This window comes from Poecile atricapillus, chromosome 2, assembly GCF_030490865.1.
Source record: "Poecile atricapillus isolate bPoeAtr1 chromosome 2, bPoeAtr1.hap1, whole genome shotgun sequence".
Taxonomy (NCBI): Eukaryota; Metazoa; Chordata; class Aves; order Passeriformes; family Paridae; genus Poecile; species Poecile atricapillus.
The window spans coordinates 34280165-34307196 of NC_081250.1; the positions used below are offsets into that span (position 1 = coordinate 34280165).

General features: G+C 37.8%; 2 protein-coding genes across 11 annotated transcripts in view; one reads left to right on the forward strand and one right to left on the reverse strand.

Moving 5' to 3' along the window:
• Positions 1-17240, forward strand: part of TAX1BP1 (Tax1 binding protein 1) — a 54786-nt gene extending 37546 nt beyond the window's left edge. For 6 of the 10 annotated variants that reach the window (XM_058830711.1, XM_058830716.1, XM_058830712.1 and 3 more), the window contains 9 exons: positions 708-854; positions 2079-2172; positions 3462-3580; positions 4729-4854; positions 6536-6607; positions 9083-9257; positions 9597-9745; positions 15368-15453; positions 16095-17240. In XM_058830711.1, the coding sequence (XP_058686694.1) occupies positions 708-854; positions 2079-2172; positions 3462-3580; positions 4729-4854; positions 6536-6607; positions 9083-9257; positions 9597-9745; positions 15368-15453; positions 16095-16296 (1170 nt within the window). In that variant the 3' untranslated portion in view covers positions 16297-17240. The remainder of the gene's footprint in view (positions 1-707; positions 855-2078; positions 2173-3461; positions 3581-4728; positions 4855-6535; positions 6608-9082; positions 9258-9596; positions 9746-15367; positions 15454-16094) is intronic. The other 4 variants (XM_058830717.1, XM_058830720.1, XM_058830715.1 and 1 more) reach the window with 3 other exon arrangements.
• Positions 17241-17817: 577 nt separating this feature from the next.
• JAZF1 (JAZF zinc finger 1) overlaps positions 17818-27032 on the reverse strand; it is a 186879-nt gene continuing 177664 nt past the window's right edge. Inside the window, exons 4-5 of the mRNA XM_058831830.1 lie at positions 26536-26705; positions 17818-20160 (exon numbers count right to left, since the gene is read on the reverse strand). Coding sequence (XP_058687813.1) covers positions 19984-20160; positions 26536-26705 — 347 coding nt within the window. The 3' untranslated portion in view covers positions 17818-19983. The remainder of the gene's footprint in view (positions 20161-26535; positions 26706-27032) is intronic.

The following is a 27032-nucleotide window of genomic DNA, read 5'->3' on the forward strand; positions in this document are numbered from 1 at the left end:
GTTGGTGTAACTGTTAGAAGAAAATATATTGAGCTGAACACAGTTAAAACAATACTGTAATAGTATCGCACCCAAAAGAACTATTATGTTTAAAATGTCAAAGGATTGCATGTTATTTTCTCTCAGAGTTTCACTTGTATACAGTGTGTTTTGAAATGTATCATGAAAGAAGTAGGGAGTCATCTGAATGCCTCAATTTACCAGGAAGTATCTGAGCATGGCCTGTGCCTGGCTGCTGGATTTGGTTTGTGTGGCTTGTGTATCAGTGTTGTGGCCCAGTGGAATCACTCCCAGGTGAAATCTAGAGTGTGAGGGAATAGTTGTGGACTGTGCGCTTTTGCTCTGTGGCTGTATTTGTCTGTAGGATAGCTGGAGCACCCTCTGGAAGGTGTTCAGACTTTTCCTGTACATTCAGACTTTAGGTACACATTAATGACCCCATAAAAGAAGAATCTCCTTTACCTGCCTCTGGTATTATACCAGCACCTTTTTGCATCCATCAGTGTGTCCTGCTTGGAATGAAGTTCAGCACATTTTCTGTCTCTCCCTGTGCTCTACTGCTTGTGCTATTCCTTTCTTTCCCACAAAGAAAATAGGAGCTTCAGTACTTACATGGAGCAATATGCTTTTTTAATTGACGAAAGACTTTTTGGAAAATAGTGGTATTTGAACAAAAGGAAGAACAGTTTCAATTTTTTTTTTTTAAGGAAGCTTCAAATGCAGTGGAGCAGGAACTACGCAGAGAAGTTGAAGATCTGAAGCTTCGTCTACAAATGGCTGCTGACCATTACAAGGAAAAATTCAAAGAATGTCAAAAACTTCAAAAACAAGTAAACAAGTTTACAGAACAGGCAGTAAGTAGAATGGGATAAATTCCACTTGCTTTTTTGGTAACATCTCAACAGCAGTTTAATTTCCTTCTGTGATAACTAATGCTTTTAGAAAGGATTAAAATGTGTGGTAAGCAATGACTCTTTACCATTTTCTTTCACAAACCTATTTGTGAAATTACTTCTATGATTCTTTTTAGGTAGTTATCCAAACCACGCATAGAATTTATAGTAGCTGGTGTAGAAGCCCAGTGGAGTTTGGATAAGCATTGTAATAAGCCTTACATTGTTCAAGGAAGAATTTTGAAACTGAAGGTGTGAAAATCCATAATTACTGCCTCTATCCAGTACCAGCACAAGAAAGCCCAACAAAAAAACCCAAGCCCAAAAGGGGGGGAAATGGAGAACTTGAAGTAGGATTTAAAAGCCAGGTGGGGAGGAAGTCTCAACACAGTATGGAGTTGTAGTCCATATGTATTTCGTGATCTTATCACTCCTCCAAGATCTGTTTCATAAATAAATTAATCTTATTAAATGATGATACAAGTCTTAGGCCACCTAGTAACTGAACCTGTCAGCCGACTTCAAACAGATTTGAGAGCAGAATTCTTCAGAATTTTTGTAAAAATTAGAATTGGAGAGGAGATCAAACAGGGAAAAGGCCTATGCTCAATGGCAAGATGTGCAAATATGAATTCTTAAAAAAAACAGACTTAAGTATTTCTCTTATCCACAGAACATTGCATAAAAAGGTTATCTTCTCGTCCAGAAGGTCAATGGTGAATGAGGTGTCATATCAGAACATCTATGGCTTTTCCTTAAAAATCTTTATCTTTAGCAATGTTGTACATCTTACAGCAAACATCAGATTTCATTGCTTTCGCACCAGAGGTCCAGCAGACATTCCTGATACAAACCCTATTTTTCTAATGGAGTAAGAGATTTCAGCTAATGAATTCAAGTGTAACTGATATTCTCTAGAAATTGGTATTTTTTTAATAATTTGCTTAGAAATTATTCTTTTTAGGGAAAAAGACCTTCATTAAGTAAGATGATAAAAATCATAGTCTGAAGCAATTTCAGTCATCAGTAGAATTAAATGTTTTTGTATATTTATTATTATTACCTACAGTTTAAATGAGAGGTTCTGTCTAATTTTGGAGCAAATGATACATTTTGCAAGATACATTTCTTTGTGCTTTGGCTTTCATTTAATCAAGCACCAAAACAAAATTTCTTTCCACAAAGAAAACTGCAGGGCATCAACAGAAAGTGACAGATGCATCTAACATTGAGACAGCTACTGCCATCCTTACAGACAAAAAGTTGTCTGCATCTCCAGGTATCAACAGCTTAAATTTTGTCTGTTTTTATAAGCCTGAAAGTGTTGTCTATGTGAACTAATAGTCGCTAATAGTATTTGTAATATAAAATAGGTGGACTTGTTCTATTTAATTAAAGTATTAATTAGAGATGTGAAGATTGAGCTAAATATTGTCTCTTACCAAGTGGTAACATTCATAAATAAGTTCATGTGTCAGTTTAGTTGCTATTTACTGATGTCAGTAGAACTGAACTCTTGAGTTTCTGCTTCATGGTTAACAGAGATGCTTTTGCAATGCTGAGGAACAGTTTATTTAAAAAAAATCTTACTCAAATTTTCAATTTGAGTATAATAGCACAGTCATTTTGCAGTCATGTTATTATGACTATCCACTATAACATTCTACTGTAAAATCAATCTGCTGAAAAGTTCTGATTATGTGATGGCAAGCTCAAGTCTACTGACTATTAATGAATTTAGGAGTAGTGGATTATTATTATTATTATTATTATTATTATTATATGTTTATAATTACTATGAACTATTAAGTTATTGCAGAAAAAATACTCTAAAACTTCAATATGCAATAGGTTAAAACTAAAGAAGAAATCCTTCACTGTGAGGGATTGGAGCAGGCTTCCCAAAGGAGTTATGAATGCCCCATCCATGTGTTTAAGGGGTGCTTAAGGCCAGGTTGGATGGGGCTCTGAGCCTGGTGTAGCGGAAGGTGTCCCTGCCTGTGGCAGGGGGATTTGAGCTAGAGGTCCCTTCTAGCCCAAACCATTCTTTGATTTTATCATTCAGTTTAAACTGATAAATGCCAAAAAATGCTGATTAGCTTTTTCTGTGTTATTTTATAACTGACAGATTCTTGCTCTCTAAAGACCAAAGGCTGAAATTTCTATCAGTGTCCTTCTGTCTAAGTTAAATTCAAGCGTTTCTTAAAACATACATTCCCAGCAAGCTCAGCAGTAGTGTGTGATGAAGTAGTTTGCTGAGGTATTTCCATGTTTTTATGTGAGAATAGAGTGATAGAATTGGAATGATAGAATATATATTTTGGTGTTTGCTTTGTTTTCTTGGGAGAGTACTACATATGTGTGTATTTATGTTGATCTTCTCTCAGTGTGAGAGAACTGAACACAGACTTGCCAGTACGGTTGCTAATGTTACAATAATTATCTTTGGTTTGGATAACATAGAGCACTCTGTTTTTGATGCACTCTCAGATTTGGGCTGTCGTCTCTCTTGTACAAACTTTATGGAACAAAAAAAATCAGTGTTGTTTTTTCCTTCAATGTTTGCAGTTAGCCCCATTTCATCTGACATAGTTTCGGAATCCGTGGTAAAGGAGCAAGTGCGTGAAATGAATAAAGAGATTGCTGAGAAAACAGAGAAGTATAAGAAATGCAAGCAAATGTTGGCAGTAAGTAAACAGGCGCTTCAGAAAGCTGAACAAAATGTAGCTGTAGGTGCTAAGCCTTAAAACCACAAGGCCTACCCACCTGGGTTGCCTTCCTTGTTTGTGTGATACACTGTGATTATGGTAGAAATCTTAACATTAGAAAACACATTTTTGTTCAGTCAGCTCTTGACTATGTGTGGTTTTAGAGGGTCCAGAGAAGGAAAACCAAAATAAAGTAAAACAAATGTCCACATGCTTAAGGTTTTAAATACTTTCTGTTCTTACATTAAGTGTAATTGCTTTTATAAATCAAATACAGCAGGTAGCTGTAAGCCAACTGATGTTTGGAAGTGAGACAGTGTTGGTCTGATACATTGTCCAGAGCAAAGTAAGTTTTCCCTATCTGCCTGTCATGGCTTTTACAATGTTTTCACACCCAAGTGGGTGCTGCCAACTACCTTGGGCTCAGTCATACATAAAGGCATTTATTTGGTTGTCTCAACCAAAGTTGGCATTTGATTTTCATTTAACCTGTTTGGGTGTGTGTATGATGGTGGAGTATTGCATCAGTGGCACTGGTGAAAAGTTGAGAACAGTTTAAGAAATTCATTCTGAGTGTTGTCCTGTCTGTCTTCATTTTTTTTTTTTAATTTATCACAGTGATATTATTCTATTTTAGTAAAGTTTTCCAGGATGTAATAATTGTCCTGTAATTCTGCTCATGACCCTATACATGAAAAGCCTGCATTGTCTTCTGAGGGCTGTTTATTCCATAGTGGTTTTTGAAGAAAGCTTTGCCTTTGGCCTTCTGGATGAAAGATACTTAGGTTGTAAAAGTCACTTGAGAAAGGTTTTGTATTGAAATGAGGTACTTGAAAGAATAATCATGTTTAGTAGTATTAGGGTACAAAGGAACTTGAAACTAAACTGTTAAACTAAAGAGAAATATCAGCTTGTTGAAAACTCAAGGAGAGAATTGCCTATTGGACATCATTTATGCAGTGTTCTGTGGTCCTGGCCATTTCAGAGTCTTGAGTAAGGTTTGTAGAAGCCATTTGTAAATGGTCTCATTTTAAAAGCATGGAGTTAACAAAATGACATCTTTGGGGGTGGGAGGGAAAATCTCTTAAGACTGTAAATATTTCATGCCATGGTATAAACTACTTTAGGATGAGAAGATGAAATGCAGCGTTTATGCTGATGAATTAGCCAAACTGGAGCTGAAGTGGAAAGAACAAGTGAAAATCAATGAGGGTATAAAATTACAGCTGGCAGCAATGGAGGATCAGTATAAAGTAAGTTACAGGTTTTGTTTATGACAATTAATGGTTGCTTCTTATCATGGTTGCTTATTTCTGATAGTTCAAGTAATGAAGAGCTTTAATAAGGAAAGCACACAAAATACATTTTTGCTGTAAATACAAATTCTGATCTTGAGGAAACAATGCAGTCTTGTAATACGTCTTTTAAAGTGCGAGAGGTTTGCTAAGATCTACTACCCAGCTGGCCATCAGTCTTTTAATACTGTGGATTTAAACAAACCCTTACATGACATTATACAATTGCTGTATTGTGTAAGCAATACAATAGTCTTGTATTACGGGGAAAAAAGGGTAAGGGAATTCTAATTTCCTGCTGCTTACTGTTAGGAAGATTGATTGGTGTGTTTATCTAAAATCTTTATATTTTATATTGGATTACCAGCGTAGTAATGTCTAATGCATTTTATCTGCAGTCAGTAGAGAAAGAGGAGAGAGCCATTGCGTTTAAAATCATGCAAGAATTTAATTCGGAGAACCTCAGCTATAGTCTTGATAGTATGTGATGTGTGTGATGTAACACATGCACCAGAAAGTCAAGCATAATGGGCAGCTTTAGCTTACAAGGGGCCTTAATCTTTGAGGTTATGTGATAGTAATGCTTATGCTGAATTAACTTTTTAGGTCAATAGGGATGAGATAAGAGCAACAAATGTTCATGAGACCAGCTTTTCTGCTGGTTCTCAGTCTAATGGTGATAATGTAGTTGACTCTGTTGCCTGTTTTTGCCCATTGTGGTGAAAAATTATTAAACTGAACTGTGACTGTATTGCAACCCCTTTTTATTAGAAATTGCAGCACTTTTTCTTTATAAAATGCCAAATTACTCTACAGTTTATTTCAGTACTCCATAGGCCATCTTTTTCTGAAACTTTCTAAGGCTCTAATTTAAATTTTATTAAATACATGACTCTTTGCAGTTTATTTTTCTAATTAGCAATGATCGATTGCCATGCATAATTTCATGTGAAATAAGTTTAACATCTCAACATAAGGTGTAATAATTGGTTCCACAATTGAAAGCATTTTAACTGCAATTAAAAAATTGCTATAATTCAGGAGGGTGCAAGTGGTAGAGAAAAAATGAACTTTTCTTCCCAGTCAGGAGGTTTTACTCCATTGACCTAAACTAGGAGAAGGAATTTCAGAATTGAAAAAAAATTATAAACAGTTATGCCAAGTATTGAGCTTAGATACTAGAAAAATAGGGAAAGAGGCAATCTCTAAATGAACCAGAATACAAATAAAAGAGTCCTTTGTAATGAGAAGAGATTATTTAAATCATCATTTTGAAGCCAGGAAGAATTGTGTAATGTGTCAGTTGCACCTCCTCCCAAAGCATCCAATAGTGACATAAGGTAGATGTTTGTGAAACAAATTTAGTGTCTTTGAGGCAGGAGTAGCTTTTGGTTCTTTCAGGTTCTGTGGTGGGACATATGAAATGCCAAGAGATTTCTTCAGAAATAATGAGATGAGGCTTGCAAACTTTCAGCTGTGTCTGAGCAGTGGTGCCCCTCCTGCCATTGGTGGCACTGATACTACTCATTTTTAATATAGAATTTTTCATTTTCACAAAATTTTTCCTGAATTTTCTTTCAGTGAAAACGGAAATAGTTTCCATCACTAATGCAAGAATCTTAATCTTCTTTTCATATAGATTCAGCTGTCAGAAAAAGAGAGACGAATAAAGGAACTGGCATCACAGTTGGAACTCTTTACCAGTGAGAAGGTATTGTAAAACATTCTGAAATATTAATGTTAATGTAGAAGTTACTCTGAGGTATTATATGGCAATTAATCAAAGCCAAATTTTACTGAAAAGTGAAATAATAATATGTCTTTATTACATTCAGATAGTGTTGTATGGTATTGTGCAAAGTTGGGATTTTTCTTTGAAACTTTATTCGGTTACAATTCCAATATGAAGAGATGCTTAGTAAAAACAGACATTTTAATATTGATAAACTGAAACAAAACTAAACATTCAGATTAAGCTACTTATTTTTTTGGTAAAATTCTAGATTGTCAAGTAGTTGGTATTAAATCTACCTTCTTTTTAATCCAAGGATATAATTTTTAACAGATGTCTCATATTTTTCTAGTTCAAAAGAAATCAAATTAAAGTTTGAGTTTAGTTAAGGCTAGTTTAGGTGGAGGGAGCAGTTTTAAACACCACGCATAAAAAACCCAACTGTAATAATAATAGTAATAATAGCAATAATAGTAATAATAGTAATAGTAATAGTAGTAATAGTAATAATAATAGTAATAATAATAGTAATAATAATAATAATAGTGTTTGAAGCTTATGAAAACTTGGAACTTTTTCTACCAAATTTGTAGATATTTGCATTACAAAGAAGAATCAAAGTTCTGTGCTAGACTGGACCCATGATTTTAAAGATTAAACATGGGGTAGAAGTAAGCAGCATTTCAGTTTATACTCATTATCAGAATTTTGTTTATAAATGCCACCAAGCATAGCTTTCTAAAAAATGTTCATTTGCTGCCTCTTCAAACTTATGAAATTACTTTGTCTCTGCTTTATTTACATACTTAGATAGCCTTTTTTTTTTTTTTTTTGAATCAGTCTCTACCCTAGTTATCCAATTTCTGGCTAAGGTTTTTTTGCATCACCTTTTTACAGTCTGTTTTAACTGCATGTCATGCTACTGCCTCTCATTTTAAACTGCTTCTGTATTGCAGAAGAAATTTGTTTCAAAAAGGAAAATATTGATGTCATCGCTAGTTAATTGTTCTTGCTTTGTCTTGAGTAAAGATGACATACTTAGATTTTACACGCTCACTAAAACATGCAATCATAGCTTTTTAATCTTACCTGTTTTAATCGTATGTTCCTTTTAGTTTATAAATCTGAAGTAACACTGGCACAACTTTATATTGTAACTAGAGGAGGGATGTCTTCCATTACATGAGGTCCTTTTTTGCATTTGAGTAATGTTTTGTTTTCAGAGTGGTTATTGATTTTTCCATTTTTCTGTTCAAGAAGTTGATCTGAAGTTCACCTGTTTGAAGGAGAAAAAATACTAAATTGTTCCTTTTTTAAACAGACAGTTCTTATGAACTGGCAATTGGAGCTTTAATTTAAAGTTTCAATTTAAAGTCTTTTGGGGAAAAGACACACTTCAGTCTTTGAGGGTTTTATTAGCATCACATCAGCAAATATTAAACATGAACCCAGATTACCCAGAAGAAAATACTAATCAGAAAGAACATTACTAGAAAGCATGTCTTCCTTAACAGTTCCTGTTTTTTAATTATTGTTTTCATATTTCTATCTCAGATTTTTTGCTTGGTTCTGAATCTAAATGGCATATTCCTTTTAATATTCATGGCATATTGCTCTCTATCCCTTAACCCACTTTGTTAAATGGGAGGATGAGAAAGATTTTTATTGGGATAAATTACAGCTGATGCATTGACCACATTAAAGTCACTTTAATTAGTGTCTTTTAAGATCTATGCTGTCTTAGCATTGTAGTGTTTTCTAAGTTGTAAAACCTCTTCATAGTTTGTAATTACTGTCATATATATGGCTTACATGCAGGAATCTAGAATTTAAAGTGTATTCATTTTTTGAAGAGTTGTGTTCGATCATTTCTGAAAGAATGATCTGATACAAATATTGCTGTTAAATATCAGAAGAGATCCAGTGCAGTGTATTTAATAGTTCACTAAATGTCTGCGACTCATTAATTCATAGGAATTATGTCAAGGACGTACAAAGATGTGCTCCACATACTAAAATGCTGCATTTTTAAATGGTATGGTATGATACAAAAAAAATAATTGTTTTCTTTTTAATTGTAACTTTTAAAAACTTTACTCACTCTGCGTTATATTTAGTTGTTATTGTTACTCTACCCATTTTTACTGATTTAGCTAATTTTTCTTCATTATAAAAAGGATGCAGACACTTGAAAAACATGGCAGTTCTGTTTATGTAATTAGAACTAACTGACAACAAGCCAAGAAAAAATAAAATCTCTTTAAAACATCTTCATTGTATTTTCTTCTCTTCATGGACTATTTTTTGTATTTATGGTGTAAATGGCACAATACAAAAATGAAAAGACAGTAGGAAGGTTAGCAGATCTTTTGTTTTAAAAATATATTTCATAAACATTTCAAATTCTGCTAGGACTCCATAGGTTAACTACATTTTGAACTTTGCATTATTTAGGAGCTTGGCAGGACACCAGGAGATCAAGCTGGAAGGATGATGGAAGGACAGACTTCACAGCAGACATTACTTTTTCGCAATCCATATTCAGAGGAAAATGGACAAGTTCCTGCAGTGCCAAGTAGACTACCAGTATTGCAATATGGAAACCCTTATGCAATTCAGGAAAGAAGAGGTAAATACATTTCACACTCCCCAATATAATTTCTCCCTTGCTGTTTCAAAAATGATACCTCATTTAATGCAGGTTAAGTACCAACAGTCTTCATTCAGACTGGTTTACTGAACCTTTTCTCCCTGATGAACATCAGTAAAGGGCCTTTGTTTTATGATGGGAATCAGTAAGGTAAACAAGGTTTTAAACACCTTTGGAAGAAGCTGATTCTTTCCTATTGTTTCATATTATCTAAAACAAAAATGTGTTTAACTCTTGATTTTTAAAGGTAAGGTAGCACATCTGTAATCTCAAAATACAGTCTACTGAACAAAGATGTCCTAATTAATTTTTCTTCAGATGGAGCAGATGGCGCTTTTAATCCTGATGAGATCCAAAGACCACCTGTTAGAAGTTCCTTTTGGGAGCTAGAAGATGATGTAGTGTGTAGCCAGCCTTCACGCAATCTCAGTCGGCCTGATGGTTTAGAAGATCCTGAGGATAGCAATGCAAGTTACCTTTTTTGTTATTTATTTTCCTTGATACGTTTACTGATGAGTTACCAAGAGTTTCACATAGGTTTTCCTTCCATATCTGATAAGCCTGATTCATTGTTATGTAAATTTGGAATTGGTCTTTCCCTGAAAAATATTTTTGCTTTATGTGAAGGGGAAAACTCTACTGATGATAGTACACTTGTTCCCCTCATCTCTTGAATTATTGACACCTTGTTTTGATATTAGGAAGTAGCTTCTTAATCTTTTTAAGTACTGAAGAAAAAAAAAAATTCAAGTAATCTCAACTCATGATTTTTCTCTCCTGGTGGTAGAATGAGAGCTCAAAATGTAGCCACATCTCACTCATTTTATAATAGGAATATTGGAACTAAAGTGGAGCAGAACAAATAAAAATGTAAAAGATTCAGATACCAGTATTTTCAGTTAAATGCTGGCTGTAAATTTGTATCCTACTAGATACATTATTTTAATATGTTAATCTTTTGTTCTGTCTTCTGCAAATCTGCATTTATTAATTTCCATTTTGAATACTTTTTGCAGTTGGACATATATTTGAAAGAGCTTAACTGACTGTTGCCTAAAGCTGATTAAACTGAAAGAGATATATTTGCACTGATGATTTTTTTTTGTTTTTTTGTTAGGGCTTTGTATGTTTCAAGTTTCTGGTTAGCTTTTCTTTTTAGTACAGTTAACTTACACGTTGTGGTTTTAAAAATTGGCTTCTATAATAAATTGGACTGTATGTCTTCATTTAAACAGGAACAGATCTGTTACTTTTTCTTATTTCAAGTACTCTTGCACCTTCAAAAATATTAAACAAGAAATACCTTTCTGCAAAGTATTGTGCTCTTTGCAAGTACAGTGGTATCATGACCTGTTTCTCGTTTAGTCTAGTTTGCCACATTTAATTGCTATTAACCTTTGCAGAAACTGATCAGTGTTCAGACAGGCATGATTTTAGCCCTGGTGCTCAGCACCTGTAATGGAGAAAAATGTATTTCTCCTTACTACCTTTTGCTCCTAATGTCCATTACTGTGAATAATTAGAGAAACTGTCAGAGCTTTTGCAGCCTGTTCAAGATCTCGAATGTGAGCTTAATGCTGTCCCTACCTTTACTTCACATTTTGCATATTTAATCTGATCATTCTTGACATAGCTATTACATCTGACAAGCTCTTCTCTTCTTTAGTCATCTGCTGCAGTTTAATTAGCAGGGTGTTCTCTCTGATCTATGTGCTTTGCCCTCTTGCAAACCCAAGAGAAACAGTGCTAGAGTCTTGTGCTCGTTTGCAGACACAGCTTGGATTTTTGTAATGAGGTGGAATATAACAGGCTTAAATGAAGTTCAGCTTGAGAAAAGGTGCCTTTAAATCAAATAACTTGTATCTTTATCTTTTATTTGCAATTGGGAATAAGTTGCTTGTTCCTCACCAGACAGACTGTATGTGTAGTGCAGAAATTTATATGGAAATTAGAAGCTGCAGGAATCTTTCTAGGGAGACTTAGTAATATGCTGAAGATAAAACAGTTCTGAGGCGGGATGTAAATAAATAACAAGGTGAAACTTCCACATATGTAGGCGATTCATTATAAAGAGTCTGTCATTTCTGCAGAAGAAACAGCAAATATAAAATGATGAACATGAGGAGATTACCATTTCTTGGACTGATATTTAAGATGTAGTTCTCTGCATTTTTTCAACCAGCAGGATATAGAGCCTTTTGCTGGAGGAGGATTCCCTCCCAGAAGAAAAGGATTGGTAGGCTTGCTGCTTTGTTTAAAATACTACCATTGTATGGACTTCTGCTGTCCTCCTATCCACATTATTATTACTACACATTATATTAATTTCAGAAATTAAGGGTGTTGTAGTCACTTCCACCTCTTCAAGGCTAAAAGATCTGTTATCTTAGATAAATAAGGTAGACATATTCATCATCATGGGTGAACCACTACCAAAACAGCCATGAAGAGGTGGAAGTGACTACAACACCCTTATTTTCATAAACTAATATAACACAAGATATTCAAATGCATCAGAAGTTTTGTGCTGTTGTGTTCCAATTTGGTTTCTCCCAAAACTTGGTTTCTTAGAAATGGGCACTTCCATGTCTTTGGTTGTCATAAAAATCCTTCAGTTTTGTATGACTGGGAGGACTTCCCAGCATTCTTGTAGGTTTGACTTTTAGAACTCATAGGTCAATTAAACTGTGGTTTCTGAGAGTTCTGTGTTAATAGTGCCAGCTGAGCATGTGCACAGTGGTAATTTTGTGTGGAGTGGCTGACTTGCCACAAGTTCCTGCTGTCATCTAGTCAACACTAACTTTCCATTTGCTCATAGTCATGTAATTGACCAAAATGGAATTGTTGGGAGCAAAGAATTCCTAGCAGTAAGGGAGAGATCCATATTATATATATATATATATTTATATAATAGTATGAGTTTTAGAAATGCAGTCCTGATTACAGTTGGCAGCAAGCCCAGAATAACTATCCTGAAACTGTTAGACAATGTTTAAATCACGGTAAATTTGTGGGGGATGGAGAATGTAACTCTTGGCAACTGAGCACCAGGTCAGAATATTTTTTCAGGTAACTCCAAAATGGCTTTTTTTCTAGCAAAAAAAACCCCCACAATGCATTATTAGCTCGATCTGACCCTGGCAGCCAGTTACTGTATTTTGCATAGGGAGGACATGAAAGGAACAGTTGGCATCCAGTTGGTGTCTTGTGGGAGAGCAGACTGCTTGCAGAGATGTTGGGAGGCCTAGAGCAGTGAGTATGATTTCACTCCCAAAGCAGAGCTGAATCACAGAAATAAAATTTATGTGCCCTTCTTCGCAGTGTCCCTGCGCTGCACGTCAGCTCTGTCTGTTCATGTGTTGTTTAGGGCCTGGGATTGGGCACTGGTTCCTTACTTCTGCATGTCAAAATGATCTGTAGTGCTTGGGGATGGGGTTTTGTACTGTGTCACACAGCTTTCTAATTTCTGTGTTCCAATCCTGGAACTGCTTACAGTTGTAATTATGAAAGCAGTACTTGAGACAGAATTGGTTGGTTTCAATAAAACTAATTGAGTTGCTCTTACTTCTGACAGTTTCATGTCTAGCTTTCCCTTTGTCCCCTAGTGGCAAACCCTCCTTTTTTTACTATGCTTTAGTGTGTAATACTGTATTTATCTTTATGATTCACTTAATCTGTGAAACTCATTGTGGCAGTTTTTTAAAGAACCAGAGGTACAGGCCAATGATAATAGTTAAGTCATGATGTTAAAGACATCCTTTATAATTCATTCACCTAATTATTCAGACTTCTGAGCCCAGGGGGCCTGGCAGTTGTTCTGCTGTAGGACTGCAGTGCCAGCCTGTGGGTCCATGGTACCAGTCTTTTTTTTCCAAGGACCTGAAACAATGTACCCACTGTGTTACATCACTGCTGGGCACTGTAGAGCTCTCAGACTAAGAAAATGCAGCCATGTCCATGATCCCTGGTCATCATTCTGGACTGCAAGCAAGGTGACTTTGGATCGATATAAAAGGCAGATTAAACTGTTTCTTCCTCAAAATATGGAGTGTGGGCTTTTATCAAAATGGCTTGGATGACTCAACCATGTGGTGTCAAAGTAAGCCGATGCCTTTGCTTAACATGCAGCGTAGGCAAGAGCTGCTGAGACACTGAGGCCTGGTGTTCAGCAATTGTTGTCATATTCTCTGTAAAGCAGCTTCAAAAAACACCTCATTTTGTCTTTTGAGCCGTTTCTTTTTCCCAGGGGAGAGTGAGGGGTGTTTAAATGCCAGGTTGAAAAGCACATGTAACCTTGTTTATGAGAATAAAGAATGGATTGCTGGATGATACTGGGCACTAAGTGGCTGTGAACCAAGATGAGAACCATGTGAACCATGATGATTGTCCTCCCCCCATAAAGTGCCCTGTTTTACATGGAACACGTAGGAGTTTTGTCCATCAGAAATCACAGAAATAGACAGCTATTGGAACCCAGTACAACGGAACCATCTCTGTTTTCCTGAGGTTCTGAGTTACCCCAGGGTGCTGCGTGAGAATTTTTAGTTCTTGGTGACTGTATAGTGTTTACTGTAACTTGTAATTAGAAGAGCTGGGAAGTCCTCTCAGACTAAGATAAAGTTCTCATGGTTCCTGTTTGGCCATGCTGTGGTTACACAGCAATCTCTGTAACATCTCTGTGAGGTCAGCTCAACACAGAGACATTTGCATTCTTCTTGTGTGGGTTAGGCATCCCAAAAGGTTAAGAGCTGATCCCTGTGACTTGGCCAAGAGCAAAAGTACACTGAAGAGACAGACGTTCCGTATCGTAACAGGGTAATATCAGTACATACTTAGCATTGACATTCTTGTACAGGGCCTGGGTCAGAAGCTGCTGTGAGGAACACACAGTATGAATTCCACAATTAAGGGAACTGCGCCACGAGAAGCTGTAGCCTTAGGACAATCCAAAGGCTTTTACTTGTGTTTGTCTTTTGCTGAAGAGAGTTCTTGCAAGGCAGCCGTGAAGGACAGTGCAGGTGTGCCTAAGCAGAGGAAATCATTGTCCTCTTTTACAGATGTTTCTCAAAAAGAACAAGGAGGAATGTTACATTTGTATGTGGTAGAGTAGCACACTTGGCACAAGCTGAAAGAGAGGGCAAAAGCTGTAAACAATTTTATCTTACCAAGTGACCAGCAGTAAGCGTTTAAAAAAAAAGGGGAGGAGGGGGAAAGGGGTTACACTGAAGAAATTAACTAAGGCTTAAGCATTAATTTGGCCAGTGTTTGTAGTGGAACTGTTTTGCTGATGGAAGATGCACATTAATTTTCTTGGTTAAGTCCTAATGTGCTTCAGTCTGGTATTCAGCAAATTTGACATGTTTTTGTACAAGCTGTAGCATTGTAGCATGTGAGTACTTAAAACGAAATAGTTTTTCTTTCTTAATACCTCCATCCTGTCTCCTTCATGACAAAAGGAACAACTGATGTTTTAAAACTCATATGCCCTTTTCAATGCAGGTACAAAGCAAACAGACTGCAAGATTGTTTGTTGCCAGCATTTTGTCATAGCAGGCCCCACTGCCTGCTTAATGGAAATGTTAAATGGTTGAAAATAAACAGGTGTTGTCAGAAGAAGAATATTGAGCAAATTTTCCCATCCGTCCCTGTTTCCATTAACCCTTCATAAAAGAAAAGTACATTAGCCTAAAACTGAAATACATTTGCATATGAGTTATATGTGTAAAACACAGCATGTCTGCTGTTACATGTGCTCCTTTGCACATCCTTTTTTGTAGATCAGCTAAATAATTCCTAGACCTTGCTTTTAAGGCATCTTTGAGATAAAAAAGGAAAATGAGGTAGGGGTTGGAGTTCCAAAAATCTTGGAATGTACCTGTATTTCTACCTTGAAATGATTCAGTTTTGTGCTCTATTATCAAATTGCATAATAGAGCCAAGATGTAGAAAAGTAAAACTTGTGCTGCAAAAATGGAGTGAAGGTAAATTTCATCTGGGTTTGTGTTTGATAACAAAGATGCATATTGAGGAGAAAAAAAAAGCTGTTTGCAGCTGGTTTTATTCTTTAAAATACCTTCTATTTTCAATAGGATGATGACAACACTGTACCTTCTGCTCCTGATCCTCCAAGTCTTCTCTTGCGTGAGCGGGGCACAGGCTTCTGCTTTGATTCCAGGTAGATGTTATCTTTTATTGGTCTTTAAGGGCATGGAGAGGTTTCTGTAGAACTGCTCAAGGGTGGGGGTGGAGGTGAAAAGCTACCGAGCATTTTCAATGAATGTTTGGTTTACAATTAACTGGCAGAGAATATGCCGTGAGACTGGGCAGGCTGTTCATGCTATACCTTTGATGGAATTTGGGCAATTTTTTTAGTAAATGAATGAATAACTTTTGTTTTTTCCCCTCTCTTGCCAACCTAATTGTGAACCTAAGTTTAGAGCTTTTATAAAGTGTTATGTTTGCTAAGAGCAAGCATTTATGAGCAGAGAGAGTGGTTTCCCATGAAACTCTTTGGCCATTAAGGCATTCAATAGATTTGTATTCAGTGGTAGCTGGAGTAAGGTCAAAATTATGTTGCTTTTAAAATGCCAGGCTATTTTGGAATTTGCGTGTAAAACTACTCTGACTGTATTGAGTGCTTTTGGCAAAAACATTTAAATGAACTGGATGATACTTGGATACAAAGTCCACTCAAATTGAAGTTGGTAGTAAAGTTCTGAATGTCGGCAGCAGCAGGATCCTGCTTTTAGTTTGCATTAACAGAATAAATAGAAATAAACTCTTCTCTTTTTTCTTTCTCTCCACCTCCTCGTGAAGTTTTGATGTGCACAAGAAATGCCCTCTCTGTGATGTGATGTTTCCCCCAAACTACGACCAGAGCAAGTTTGAGGAGCATGTTGAGAGCCACTGGAAGGTTTGTCCCATGTGCAGCGAGCAGTTCCCGCCCGACTACGACCAGCAAGGCTTTGAGAGGCACGTCCAGACGCACTTTGATCAGAACGTATTAAATTTTGATTAAATCCTTCGTTTTGCAGTGTAGCTTAAAATCCCACCACTTTGAATAGCCCACCTCCGAAACAAAAGCAGTGCAGCTTTCTGTAACAGTGCAAACTTCTGATTAAAAGCTCATGTACTCTAACGGGAGCCACGGCTGTAAGCTGCTATGGGGTTATCTTCTCTCTCTGCCTAACACTGTACTAAGGAGACCCACAACCCCCCACCTTGTTGTGTATGTAGCTATTTATTCCCCTACTTAGTGGAATTTCTTCCCCTACTTAGTGGAATGCCTAAGGACACAGGAATGACTGAGCCTCAGAAAAAAATGAGACCAGGTTCATGGTGTTCTTCAGCTACATTTAAAAAAGGTTACCAAAACACCTGTGGTTTCTCTTAACCTTGGTAACTGAGGCACAATTAAAAATGTAATAAGCAGGTGTTTCTCCTAGCAAATCCATGTAGTTTTTCTCTGAGTAACACTTAAATTGCAAAGTTACATTACTTACCCTATGAAAATATAGTTTTCTAGTACATTTCTGAGATGTAGATGCATGTACTGTGAGATTCCAGGCTTGCAACAAGAGGAATGGCAAATACTTCAGTTTCACACGTAGAACGTTTGCCTTAATGGATAACGTTAAATGAGGTACGTTATACTTTAAGGCAGTGGTTTTGAGTTGAAAGAGACTGCTGTGCTTAAATGCCTAAAGTAATTGTTTAAAAAATAATTGCCATTATGTTGCAGTTTTATTCAGTAGAAAATATTGTTCTATTTTCACAACAGTGGATTGTGTTCCTTCTGGCTTTTAAAACCTTTTGTGTTTTAACTTTATGTATTTCTTTCCAATAAGTAAAAACACGTGTGTATATCTCAACATTTTATATTTACTTTAACTGTATTAAGTAAATTTGCTTCCCACTTGTTGTACAGTAGTCTTGTTACATTAAAAGCAGAATTATTCATGGCGTCAGTTGTCTATTTTTCCTCCTGCTCATTTTGAAATTAAACAGAGTGTAGACTTTACTTAGGAGTAAATGATGACTCGGCATTATATGACAAAGGGTTGCTCCTCACATCTGTTTATGCTCTTCCTTAGAGAGGGAGACTCTGGGATTAAGGCTTGGAGTAGTTTCTGTTGACTGCAGTTCCCTGCTGAAGATGTGCAATATCCAGTTAATGCAGGAGTTAACTAAAGACTGTATGATGTGGATGAATTGCAGTGTCCTGGGCAGCAGCCCATCAGTGGGCTGATGATAACTCATCAGTGCTTGTGTGCCATTTGCACAGTCCAAAGATATTTCCAAGTGGGAGCTTCATAGCAAGAGCTGGCCTGAGGTAAAGCATGAATTTCTTTTCTTAATGTAACTCAACAGCAGATAAAAAGAGTTAGAACAGGCTCCAAGAGTTTAATGATAAAGAAAATAAACAAAAATAAGTAAAATAAACAAGTAATGATAAGTAAAATAAAGTAAAATAAACAAATAGAAGACTATACACAGCCCAAGAACTTAACTCTAGGTTAGGAATGAGAAAAGAGCAGTCTTTTTAGGTCAGAGGCAGTTTATTTTAAATGTGATTTGATTTACATTTATAAGCAGCTTTCCTGACAGGAATTCTTTAAGTTGCCTTCAGTTCTAAAACAAACCTCTGTCACTTTCAAACTTAAAGTACTTTGTCCCCAACAAAACATATGAAAATATAATTTAAAGCACACTTTTCACAGACACAGTACAATACATTCACTATACACAGTATAACAAAATAGTCCCATCTTTACCTGTTTAATAATACTGTCACAATGAATAGGTAAATAGAAACTGGAATTTCAGTTTTATAGTTGAAAGGAATTTACATGCAACAATGATGTTTTACAACTGTTTAGCTGTTGAACGAACTCGCCCAGCCTGTAGTTCTTGCACTAGGAGCAGAGCCAAAACGTGTTTGTTGGCCAGATCTGTTGCCAAAGCTGCAGAAGGTGGGAAGTGGCCGCTGGGGGCCTTGTGTGTACCAGTAACTCTCATGTCTGGATCATCCTTTAAACCCGGCTGTCACGGTCACCTCTCAGGGATCTGAGAGAGGGATGTTTCGCTTCACTTCGGCTGTTCTAAACGCTCATTAGGATGATTCTTAGGTATTTTAATGAAACTTTTACTCTGCTGGAGAAAAGGTAATTGTCATCCTTACAAAGTTTTCCTTTAAAGCTTTGGAAAAAAAATAGGGAAAGCTCATTCCTCCTTTATGGGAGCTTTCTTTTGCACTTAAAAGAACAGGAACCAAGCCAAGGCGATGACTGTGTTAACACTGGGAGTTCCTCCTGCACCCTTGCCAGGCAAAGGAGTGTTCAGGCCAGGGCTGGTGGAGGGTGCCCCCCTCTGCTCCCAGCCAGCTGAACTCCAGGAATAGCACTTGTGAGAAGAATGCTCAAGGCAGGATGGCAAGCAACAAATGTTCAGGTATGGTCCAGACACGAAGCGCTCTCATGTTGGCTTTTAAGTCAGTCTCTGACCACCTGCTGCAAGAAGCACTTAATCTTCAGTAAGGCTCAAATGTCATATTTCAGCAAAATTAATTGTAAAGCTAAACAGACACTTCCAAATGGAATGCTGTGACCTACAATGAGAAGCAAAAAATGCACAAAGAAAATCTCAAAACACAATGAATGTGAGGGAGAGGCATTAGAACTCCCTTAGCACAACAAACGGACCTCCTTAAACCATGCGCTGAATTTCTCATTTTTATTTGCAACCGCAGCACATGCTCGTACAGTAGTTGCAAGAATTGGCAACACATAAAACATTAAATCTGTTGGCAATAGAGAACTACAAAGTGCTTCAAAACTTCATCTGAGATGAAGATAATTGTTTCTCACACACACATAAATTTGCACTTAAGTATTTCCAAGTGTCTTTCTAACAGATAGTTCAGGGGTAAATATTTAGTTGGACTGGGATATTGGTCCTCAAAAGTTTGATGGGCATGAACATAATATGACATCTTGTACAGAGAAAAAAAATGTAATTGCTAACTCTAAAGTGATTGTTTACTAGTTCGAATGGCAAGGTTTTCAGCATTTCAAGAGGGAGGAAAAAAGAAAGATTTGCAAGATAATATAAAATACAGCAAGCACACCTTTTTATGTATGTTATTTAAGTATGAAAATATTTTTAGCATATTATGTTAAACATTCTTTCTTATTTATATTTCCATTACCTAAAAGACTTGCTACTCCACTGATAACTCCGTTATGTAAGGCATGTTAACTATAGTTTGACGAGGGCGGTATTGTTTTGGTTTTGCACACACATTGACAGATGCATCGAAAGTCTTCATCATGTTACAATCTTGAAAGGATGTCAGTGCCAAGCTCTCCTCCTCGCGCTCCTGTCCCACACGTCAGTACAACTAAATACGCAATGTCCCCCTAGTTGTTTTTTTTTTGTTTGTTTTTTTGGAGAAAAATGTTCTGAAGAACCTATAGCTTTTATAGCACCTTATCTCAAAGTAATGAAAATGGGTATGATGATAACATGTGCAAATGTACAAAATCATTAACTCTACAAAGATACATCATTCCAAAATTACAGAAAATTTTAAAGCATGCATTTAATTTTTTTAAAGGGTTGCTGAGTGCTTCCCCTGAAAAAGGTGGCTGTTCTCAAAATCAGCAACTGCTGGTGAGGATTTCTTGGCACATTTGTGACCAGCATGTTATTGCTGCATCTTCCTGATGATCTCAGCAGACACGGGGGGATGGAAATTGATTGTGTGGTGCCGCAGGCCCTGAGCTGTCTTGTAACTCTTTCCACAGCGACATTTGAACGGTTTGCGTACGCGGATTTGTGTTCTGTGGCCGTTCTTGGCGTGGTACTTGATACCGTTCACATTCTGTGAGAGAGAAGGAAAAATGTCAGTGCTCAGGTGGGCTGATACAGGTTCTGCTTCCAGTTAAAACCTGAAAATGGATCATTGTTACGAGCAAAATCCTGTAAACTGCCAGGAGCTCCCACTGGGTACTGCACATGGGCTGCGCTCCCAAGGTACCAGGTGGGACAAGGACAACAATTTGTGTGGTTCTCAAAACTCACCTACCTGGCTAATCCTGATTTTTATCTCCCAATATACATCGCTTCCCAAAGAATACCATTTAATGGACTCACACATGGTTGCTCTTTGCATCCTGACATCTTTTTCATATACCACTGACAATTCTTATTCAGAGGTTCATTTACAAGCAAACAAAGAATTGGCATGGAGACTTGGGTCACACCTCTTTAAAGAGCTGAGACTCCCCCATGGTGGGTCTGTTCTGTTTTGTGTCATTGTTTCTAGATACGTCTTTAAGCTCCAGCAAATTCTGATCATTGACACATTCTCTCCAAAGAAATATCTGCAGGGAATGCTTAACTCAAAAAAGTTACACAGGACACTTAAATAATCCAGAGAAACTGTCTTCAAAATAGCTATTGTTTGGGAATACTCCACAGCTACAACTGGAGAGCTGATCCCCACTAGTGCAAAACGCAGCAACACAACACACTCCCTGTTACACTGGCAAGGGCAGGAAATAGGCCAAAATTCTGTCAACCAAAAACCTTACTAAACATAAATCAAAGCAATTCCCCTATCTTCCTTTTCACATATTTCTGGCAAAAATGGAAGAAGCTGTTGTGGTCTCAGCAGCTGCTGTGATACTGTTCTGTGGAGTATACTGGAGTCTCTCATGTGCCATGTGCTCTCACTAAAAGAGCTTGGATTTTTGGATGAATAAGCAAAAGCATACTGTGTTTAATCTGAGCTTCTCCTAGAATGAAACCAAAGAAGATAGTATTAGTGACAAAAAGAGACAGTTCCAAAGCTCTCCTGTGTTCTCTCTAAAGACTCCAGGTATGTATCTCAGCATTTTAAATTAAAAAAAAAAAAGAAAGCAGCACTATAAAGCTACAATGAACAGCCCAGATATTAAACAACCCACTAAATTTACGGATTTTGTCTTTGCTGAACCACTGCCTGGTGTTACGCGTAACAGAAAGTCCCCTTGGCTCTTTAAACAACAAGTTTTATCAATGTGCAGCTTATAAGTGGAAGCTCCAGCTTGGAACTCACAGAAAAACAGTCTCAAATACCCACCCTGGAAAAGAAGTGCAAGATGGCAAGCAACCACTTCACCCTCAGATTCATGCTCCTCTTCTCCAGAGCATTCAGGCAGTGAATCCTCACCTGAAGTTGCAAATCCAACCTCTGAATTGTCCTTTACACCCTTAAAAATGCTGGAAAATCCCTGCACACCTATCTCCTGATATGTGGGAGCTGACAATTCCCCATCTCCAACACCAACCAGACACAGGAACACATCAGGGCAGGGTTTGTGTGGGTGCAGAGCACTCAGGGGAGGCAGAAAGCTGTGGCACCACAACTCCCAGGGCACATCAAAGCTACACATCAGTCTCAAGAGCAGTCAAGTGAATTCCCTGAAAGTGATTTGAGATCCTGGGGTAGCTTTTGGATCATCTCCCACATAGTTTCAACCTCTGGCACCCACTGGGCCATTGGGGTGAGGGGGCCAGGATTGTCACTGGGTGGCAGGAGGACTTCATAAGGCATCTGTCAACATCTGTGTACCTTTAAGGACCTGTGCCTTCAAAACAGAAGAAAATCTGGGGGTGACCTGCTAAACTTTTGCTACTGCAGTGAAATTTTTAAAACAAATGTTGTTACCTATAATAACAATATTTTTCTAACAAAAACCTGTTCTGAAATTTTTCTAAGAAATCCGTTCTAGATACTTTTGAGCTGCTATCAATTGCTACAGATGCTGTAAATCTGCAATCACAAATACCCTCACTATTCCATGCCAATGGTACTCTTCTGATCTAGATTTTTTAATGATCCATCAGCCCCAGTACACCCCATTCTTTGGTGGAGGGGGAGAAAGTATTTTCAGGCAGAAAAATTTAAGGAGATACTAAAGCATCTAGCTATCAGAGAGATGAATTGGGCCATGGAAGGTTTGAAAAACAGTAACAACGCAGAGCATGAGGGGCTTGTGTTATGTGAAATTTGACCTGTACTTCTGTCTAAAAGGAAACTCTTGTTAGAATTACAGTGACTCTTCGGCACTTTTTCCACTGCTGCAATGTAAACACTTTGTTGTACGTCTGGGCTGAGTTTGCTGAGGTACAGCAAAAGCCATGGCCAAACTCATACATCACTTTTATTGCTCTGGTTACTTAGATTGCTCACTATTTACTCTCACAGATGATTGAGGAAGAAGATGGCCATAGAGAAGGGCACTCTAAAAATCTTGAACAGGAGGAAACAATTATTAACCTGGGACCAGATCAGGAGGTGATAGAGAAGTTTAGACTGGCACCGCCTGGTTCGCAGGGACACAAAGGGTCTTGTTGGGCAGGGCCCCTTTTGCACGTCAGGACTCACAAAGATATTATGCTGCAGAGAACTTGCCAGCCCCACTTCAAGTAGGAAAAGACATCTCAAAAGGATGATTTGAGACATTTCTCGTTTCAGCCTTGGACATTCATACATGTCTTCGTGCTCTTGGCTCTTCATCCCCAAGTTTTCTTTGTGGGTCCAGTTCCTCTGTTCAGTTTGCAAGCTCTGGCTTGCTCCTTTCTTTTAAGTAAATTCCCTTGTTTCCCTCTCACTTCAATATTCTCCTTCCCTAAGCTCTGCTGAGTTTCACCACTTGTAGGTCAGCCTTCCTGGGAGTTTGTGCCACCTGACAGGACCCTCATCCTTTCACCTGCCAGACAGACAAACCCAATGCCTCAGCAGCCTTGGAAGGTTCCACCTCTCCTCTTGCCCAAGGCCAAAGAAAAACTCATGGATATAAGCTACATTCTGTATGTACTGAAATCTGTTATTGTTTTAATTACTAATTTTGCACAAACTAGAAAATATAGGGCAAATACTCTAGGTTTTCTCTATACTAGTATATATGAATTATTTGTGGGGTTTGTTCTGTCTACTATGTCTCAAACTTCATTTGCTCTTTGGATATTGCTTGAGTAAGTTTATCTGCATATTAAACACATTTTCAAAGTCCTTCTCCAGAGCTAGAGACCACTCAGGGCTATTGAATAAAAGGAAGACTAATCAACACCTTCATAAATCCCTATTTCAGCTCCTACAAGGCAGTATTTTGCAAAACACATTAACTACTCCATGTCCATCTCCACTTCTGGAGAGGGCATCTAAATTTGGATGTGAATCCAAAGTCTGGTGAGGGTGAACTCCACAGAAACAAGGATTATATCTTTGGGTTCCTTGGAATCACACAGATGATTTTTTAAAATCAAATTTCAGGCATCAAAGATGAATCACAGGAAGAAAAAATATCCATAAATTATAAGGTGATGATAACTTCTTTACCTCAATAAGCATAATTAGAGAAGAAAGCAAGTTTCAGAAATTAGTTCTAAGGGTTGTGTTTACAGCATCTAGAAGTCAGGGTACTTCAGGTTTATTTATATGTTTCTGGCTATCCCATTTGTAATTTAAAGAAAAAGATTTCTCCCAGGATCTGTGGCTTCTCAAGAAAATCTCTGCCATACTATATAGAGTACCAATACACGTTATAAGCAAACAATTTTTAAACATAAAGTTCCTGAAGAACAACGAAATGTTTATGACTATTTGCACTGCCTATGGGAAAGCGCCAGGAGACAGCAGCTGGGCAGGAGGCCAGCAGGGGCTTCTGATACACATCTGGGCTTGTGTATAAACATGTTCTCCTTACAGTTTCCATTGTCCGCCCCAGCCTGTTCCTTTGGAGTATTTGTTGTACTCATTCTTGTCTTATTTACCTTTCCATAATGACTTTTCAGTGCAGAGGCCATCTCTTATCCTTGAACATTGTTTGCAAAAAGGTGCCCCATCCCTACTGGGTCCTTTAAGCTGTACTGTAATACAAATAAAATCCCTAAAAATACCATTTTACTTCTCAAACTTACGTCACCTAAGGCCAGACAAAAGAAAACTGTGTATATCCTCCTTTCCTCCTTGCTCCCTAAAGGAATGCATCCTTTCTCAGCCGTAAAGTGAGCCTGGCAATTACTGTATGTGCATGTCTGTGTTCCTGTTTGGAGCACTGTAATTGTTTTACAGTCCTGACTGTGATTATCCAGTACCCACCAGAAAATCCCAGCGCTTTGATCGCAGGACTCCCTACCCAGACTCTGCAAATAATTCGTCAGACAAGCGGGTTAAGCAGAAGGAAGGTAAAGAGGAAACAAGAAACACAGCTGACACAAAGCTAAAAGGAAGGAAACAAAGATAAAAATGTAAAAAGAAAAAACATAGGCTGAAAATAAAAAAGGGAGGAAACAGAGTCCACAGAAAAGAGAAATGAGGTGAGGCAGAGTTTAAGGAAATGTGCTTTTCTATCAGGACTAAACAGAGGTGAGTCTCTTAGGAGAATACGGTACTTTTTATTTGCTGCTGCTCCCTGTCAGCCCCTCTAAGGGTCATTAATTTGTTCCCCCGCCTGGCTGCTCTACCATTAATGGTGTACAAGATATCCCTTATAGACAGTCCTCATGCATTTGAGATGAAGGCAGTGAGATAGCAGAAGCAGGCACAAACAGCTTGCTCATTTGGGCAATAAAAAGACAGAGGGCTGGCAGTCAAATAGAGAACAGACAGGATATAGCAAATTACAGGGTTCTCTGTCCAGACTTTGCCATTAAGCAAATGTTTTCTGCAATGCATAGATGCCCTCTGGGCACATGACTTCTAACAATCACCATGGCTTGTTTGCTTCCTGAGCTAGGGATTTAGCTTTTTATACCATACCCTCTGTCTGGCACAGCTCCCACCACATGCAAGAAAGTATTGATCTTCAATAATGTGAGTTTTTCTGCAAAGTAATACTTGCAAGTAGTCCAAAACCATCTTTCCCTCTGCCCTGGCCCTGGAGATGGTGTTCAGTTTTTCCTGTAACTGGTGAATAAACACTTACACAGCTCAGGATAATGTCAGCAAAAATGCTTGTACGTCCCTAAGAAATGAGCACACTGCTTTCTTGTCTGTGTTTTATGAAACAGTGCTGTCAGGGTTAAGTGGTCTGTACAGAAACCTGAATCTTGTGATTTGCTGCTGTGGCAGCTGCTGCAGCATCACTGAAACAAGTTTTCATACACTACATGGTTTCATGCACAGGTTCTCCATTCTTGACACAACTGCTTTATCTCAACTCCTACTGGCCTTCCTATATTTCTATTTCTGCTCTCTTCTAAGTCCCTACTCATCAGTTACTTAAAGGACAAGCCATAAAATACAACCAATGCAGCCACCATGGTTTTTCTAGTGCATAGGTCAGTGGTTGGATTTTCCCATAGTTCATGCAAAAACTTTAGAAAATGAGTTAGAGGAAGTGTTGCCAACACGCTCCTTCCGTTCCCAGTGTCAGTGGTCAGAGAACACCATTCTGAAGTGCAAGATGTTCAACACAATTCCATCTGTCTCTGCACTGAAGCATGTGAAGCAACACTCCTGTAACATCCTGGCATGTTCTACATTGGCCAGTTCAAGGTTCCAGTTTAGAAACACTTCACTCACATAAAAAGACAAAAAAATTTCTCATGACGGAGAGCAATTAAAGAATGGGGCTGGGTGGGGAATTGTTTCCCAGGGTGTCACACAAAGGGATGCAAGCCCTGCGTGTAGGGTCACTGATGGCTGTGCGGATGCGTCATGGGAACTCGGACCCAGGACAGAATGATGCCAGAATTTCTGCAAGACTCTGCTTTTCCAAGGTGAATTATGACTTGCACGATGTTAACTGTTACATTCCACACATTATCTGTATCAGAAAATGCACCCTGGGTACCTTCTCACTAAAGAGGAGGCAGTATCTCTAGTAGTTAAGCAGAAGGAATTGTTTCTGGCACAGATGGACAGAAGCTTTTTATTTCATGTTTTCTGAAAGGGACCCAAGAGATTATTTTGCTTGTAGTACCTCCTGCATTCTGCAGTTAATTTGTCTAAATAATAGAAAGCTCGTTAAAATGCATAAAGCTAAAGAGTCGCTATATGTAATCTCTCTTGACAGACAGACATCCCTTGTAAAACTGATAAACTTGGCTGTGCCTGAGAGGAAATTAGTGAATAAAATATTCTGCTAAAATATCACAAAAATAATTGTGAAAAGTCTATTAAATGAGAAGAGTGCAAACTGATTTTAGAGGCTGCTCCCACCACCTACACCAGCAGGAAATGAGGCAGGTCTGCACTCCTACTTACCTTATATCTTTTTTTACATCCAGGAACAGGACAGGCAAAAGGTTTCTCATCCCCTCCATTCATGCACATTGAACTAAGGATAGCTTCAGAGCTGATAGCACTTTCTGTAGTCCAGGACTCATCACTGTCCGATTCTTCATAGTCTACTTCCTCTTCATCATATTCACTACCTAGAAAAGCAGGGTAGTCAGATAAAACAAGAATAAATTGGAGCACAGCGAGATAACCCATTCTGCATTTATTACATCAGCTACAATGACTTGTAATTTCCCTGCTTTTGTCTTTTCTGGAAGACAGTTATTTTAAATTTTATAACCCTATCCTTCTTGTAGTTATTTATTCCTTCATAAAGACACCAGGTTCTTTTTCTAATAACCAGGACAGGCATTATTAATATATCTTCATAAACTGTTAACTGCATGACACAGAAAGTTCAAAGGACTGATTTTAAAATGCAGTTTCATTGCTTCTCAAACACCAGGATCCTTCCGTTTTTC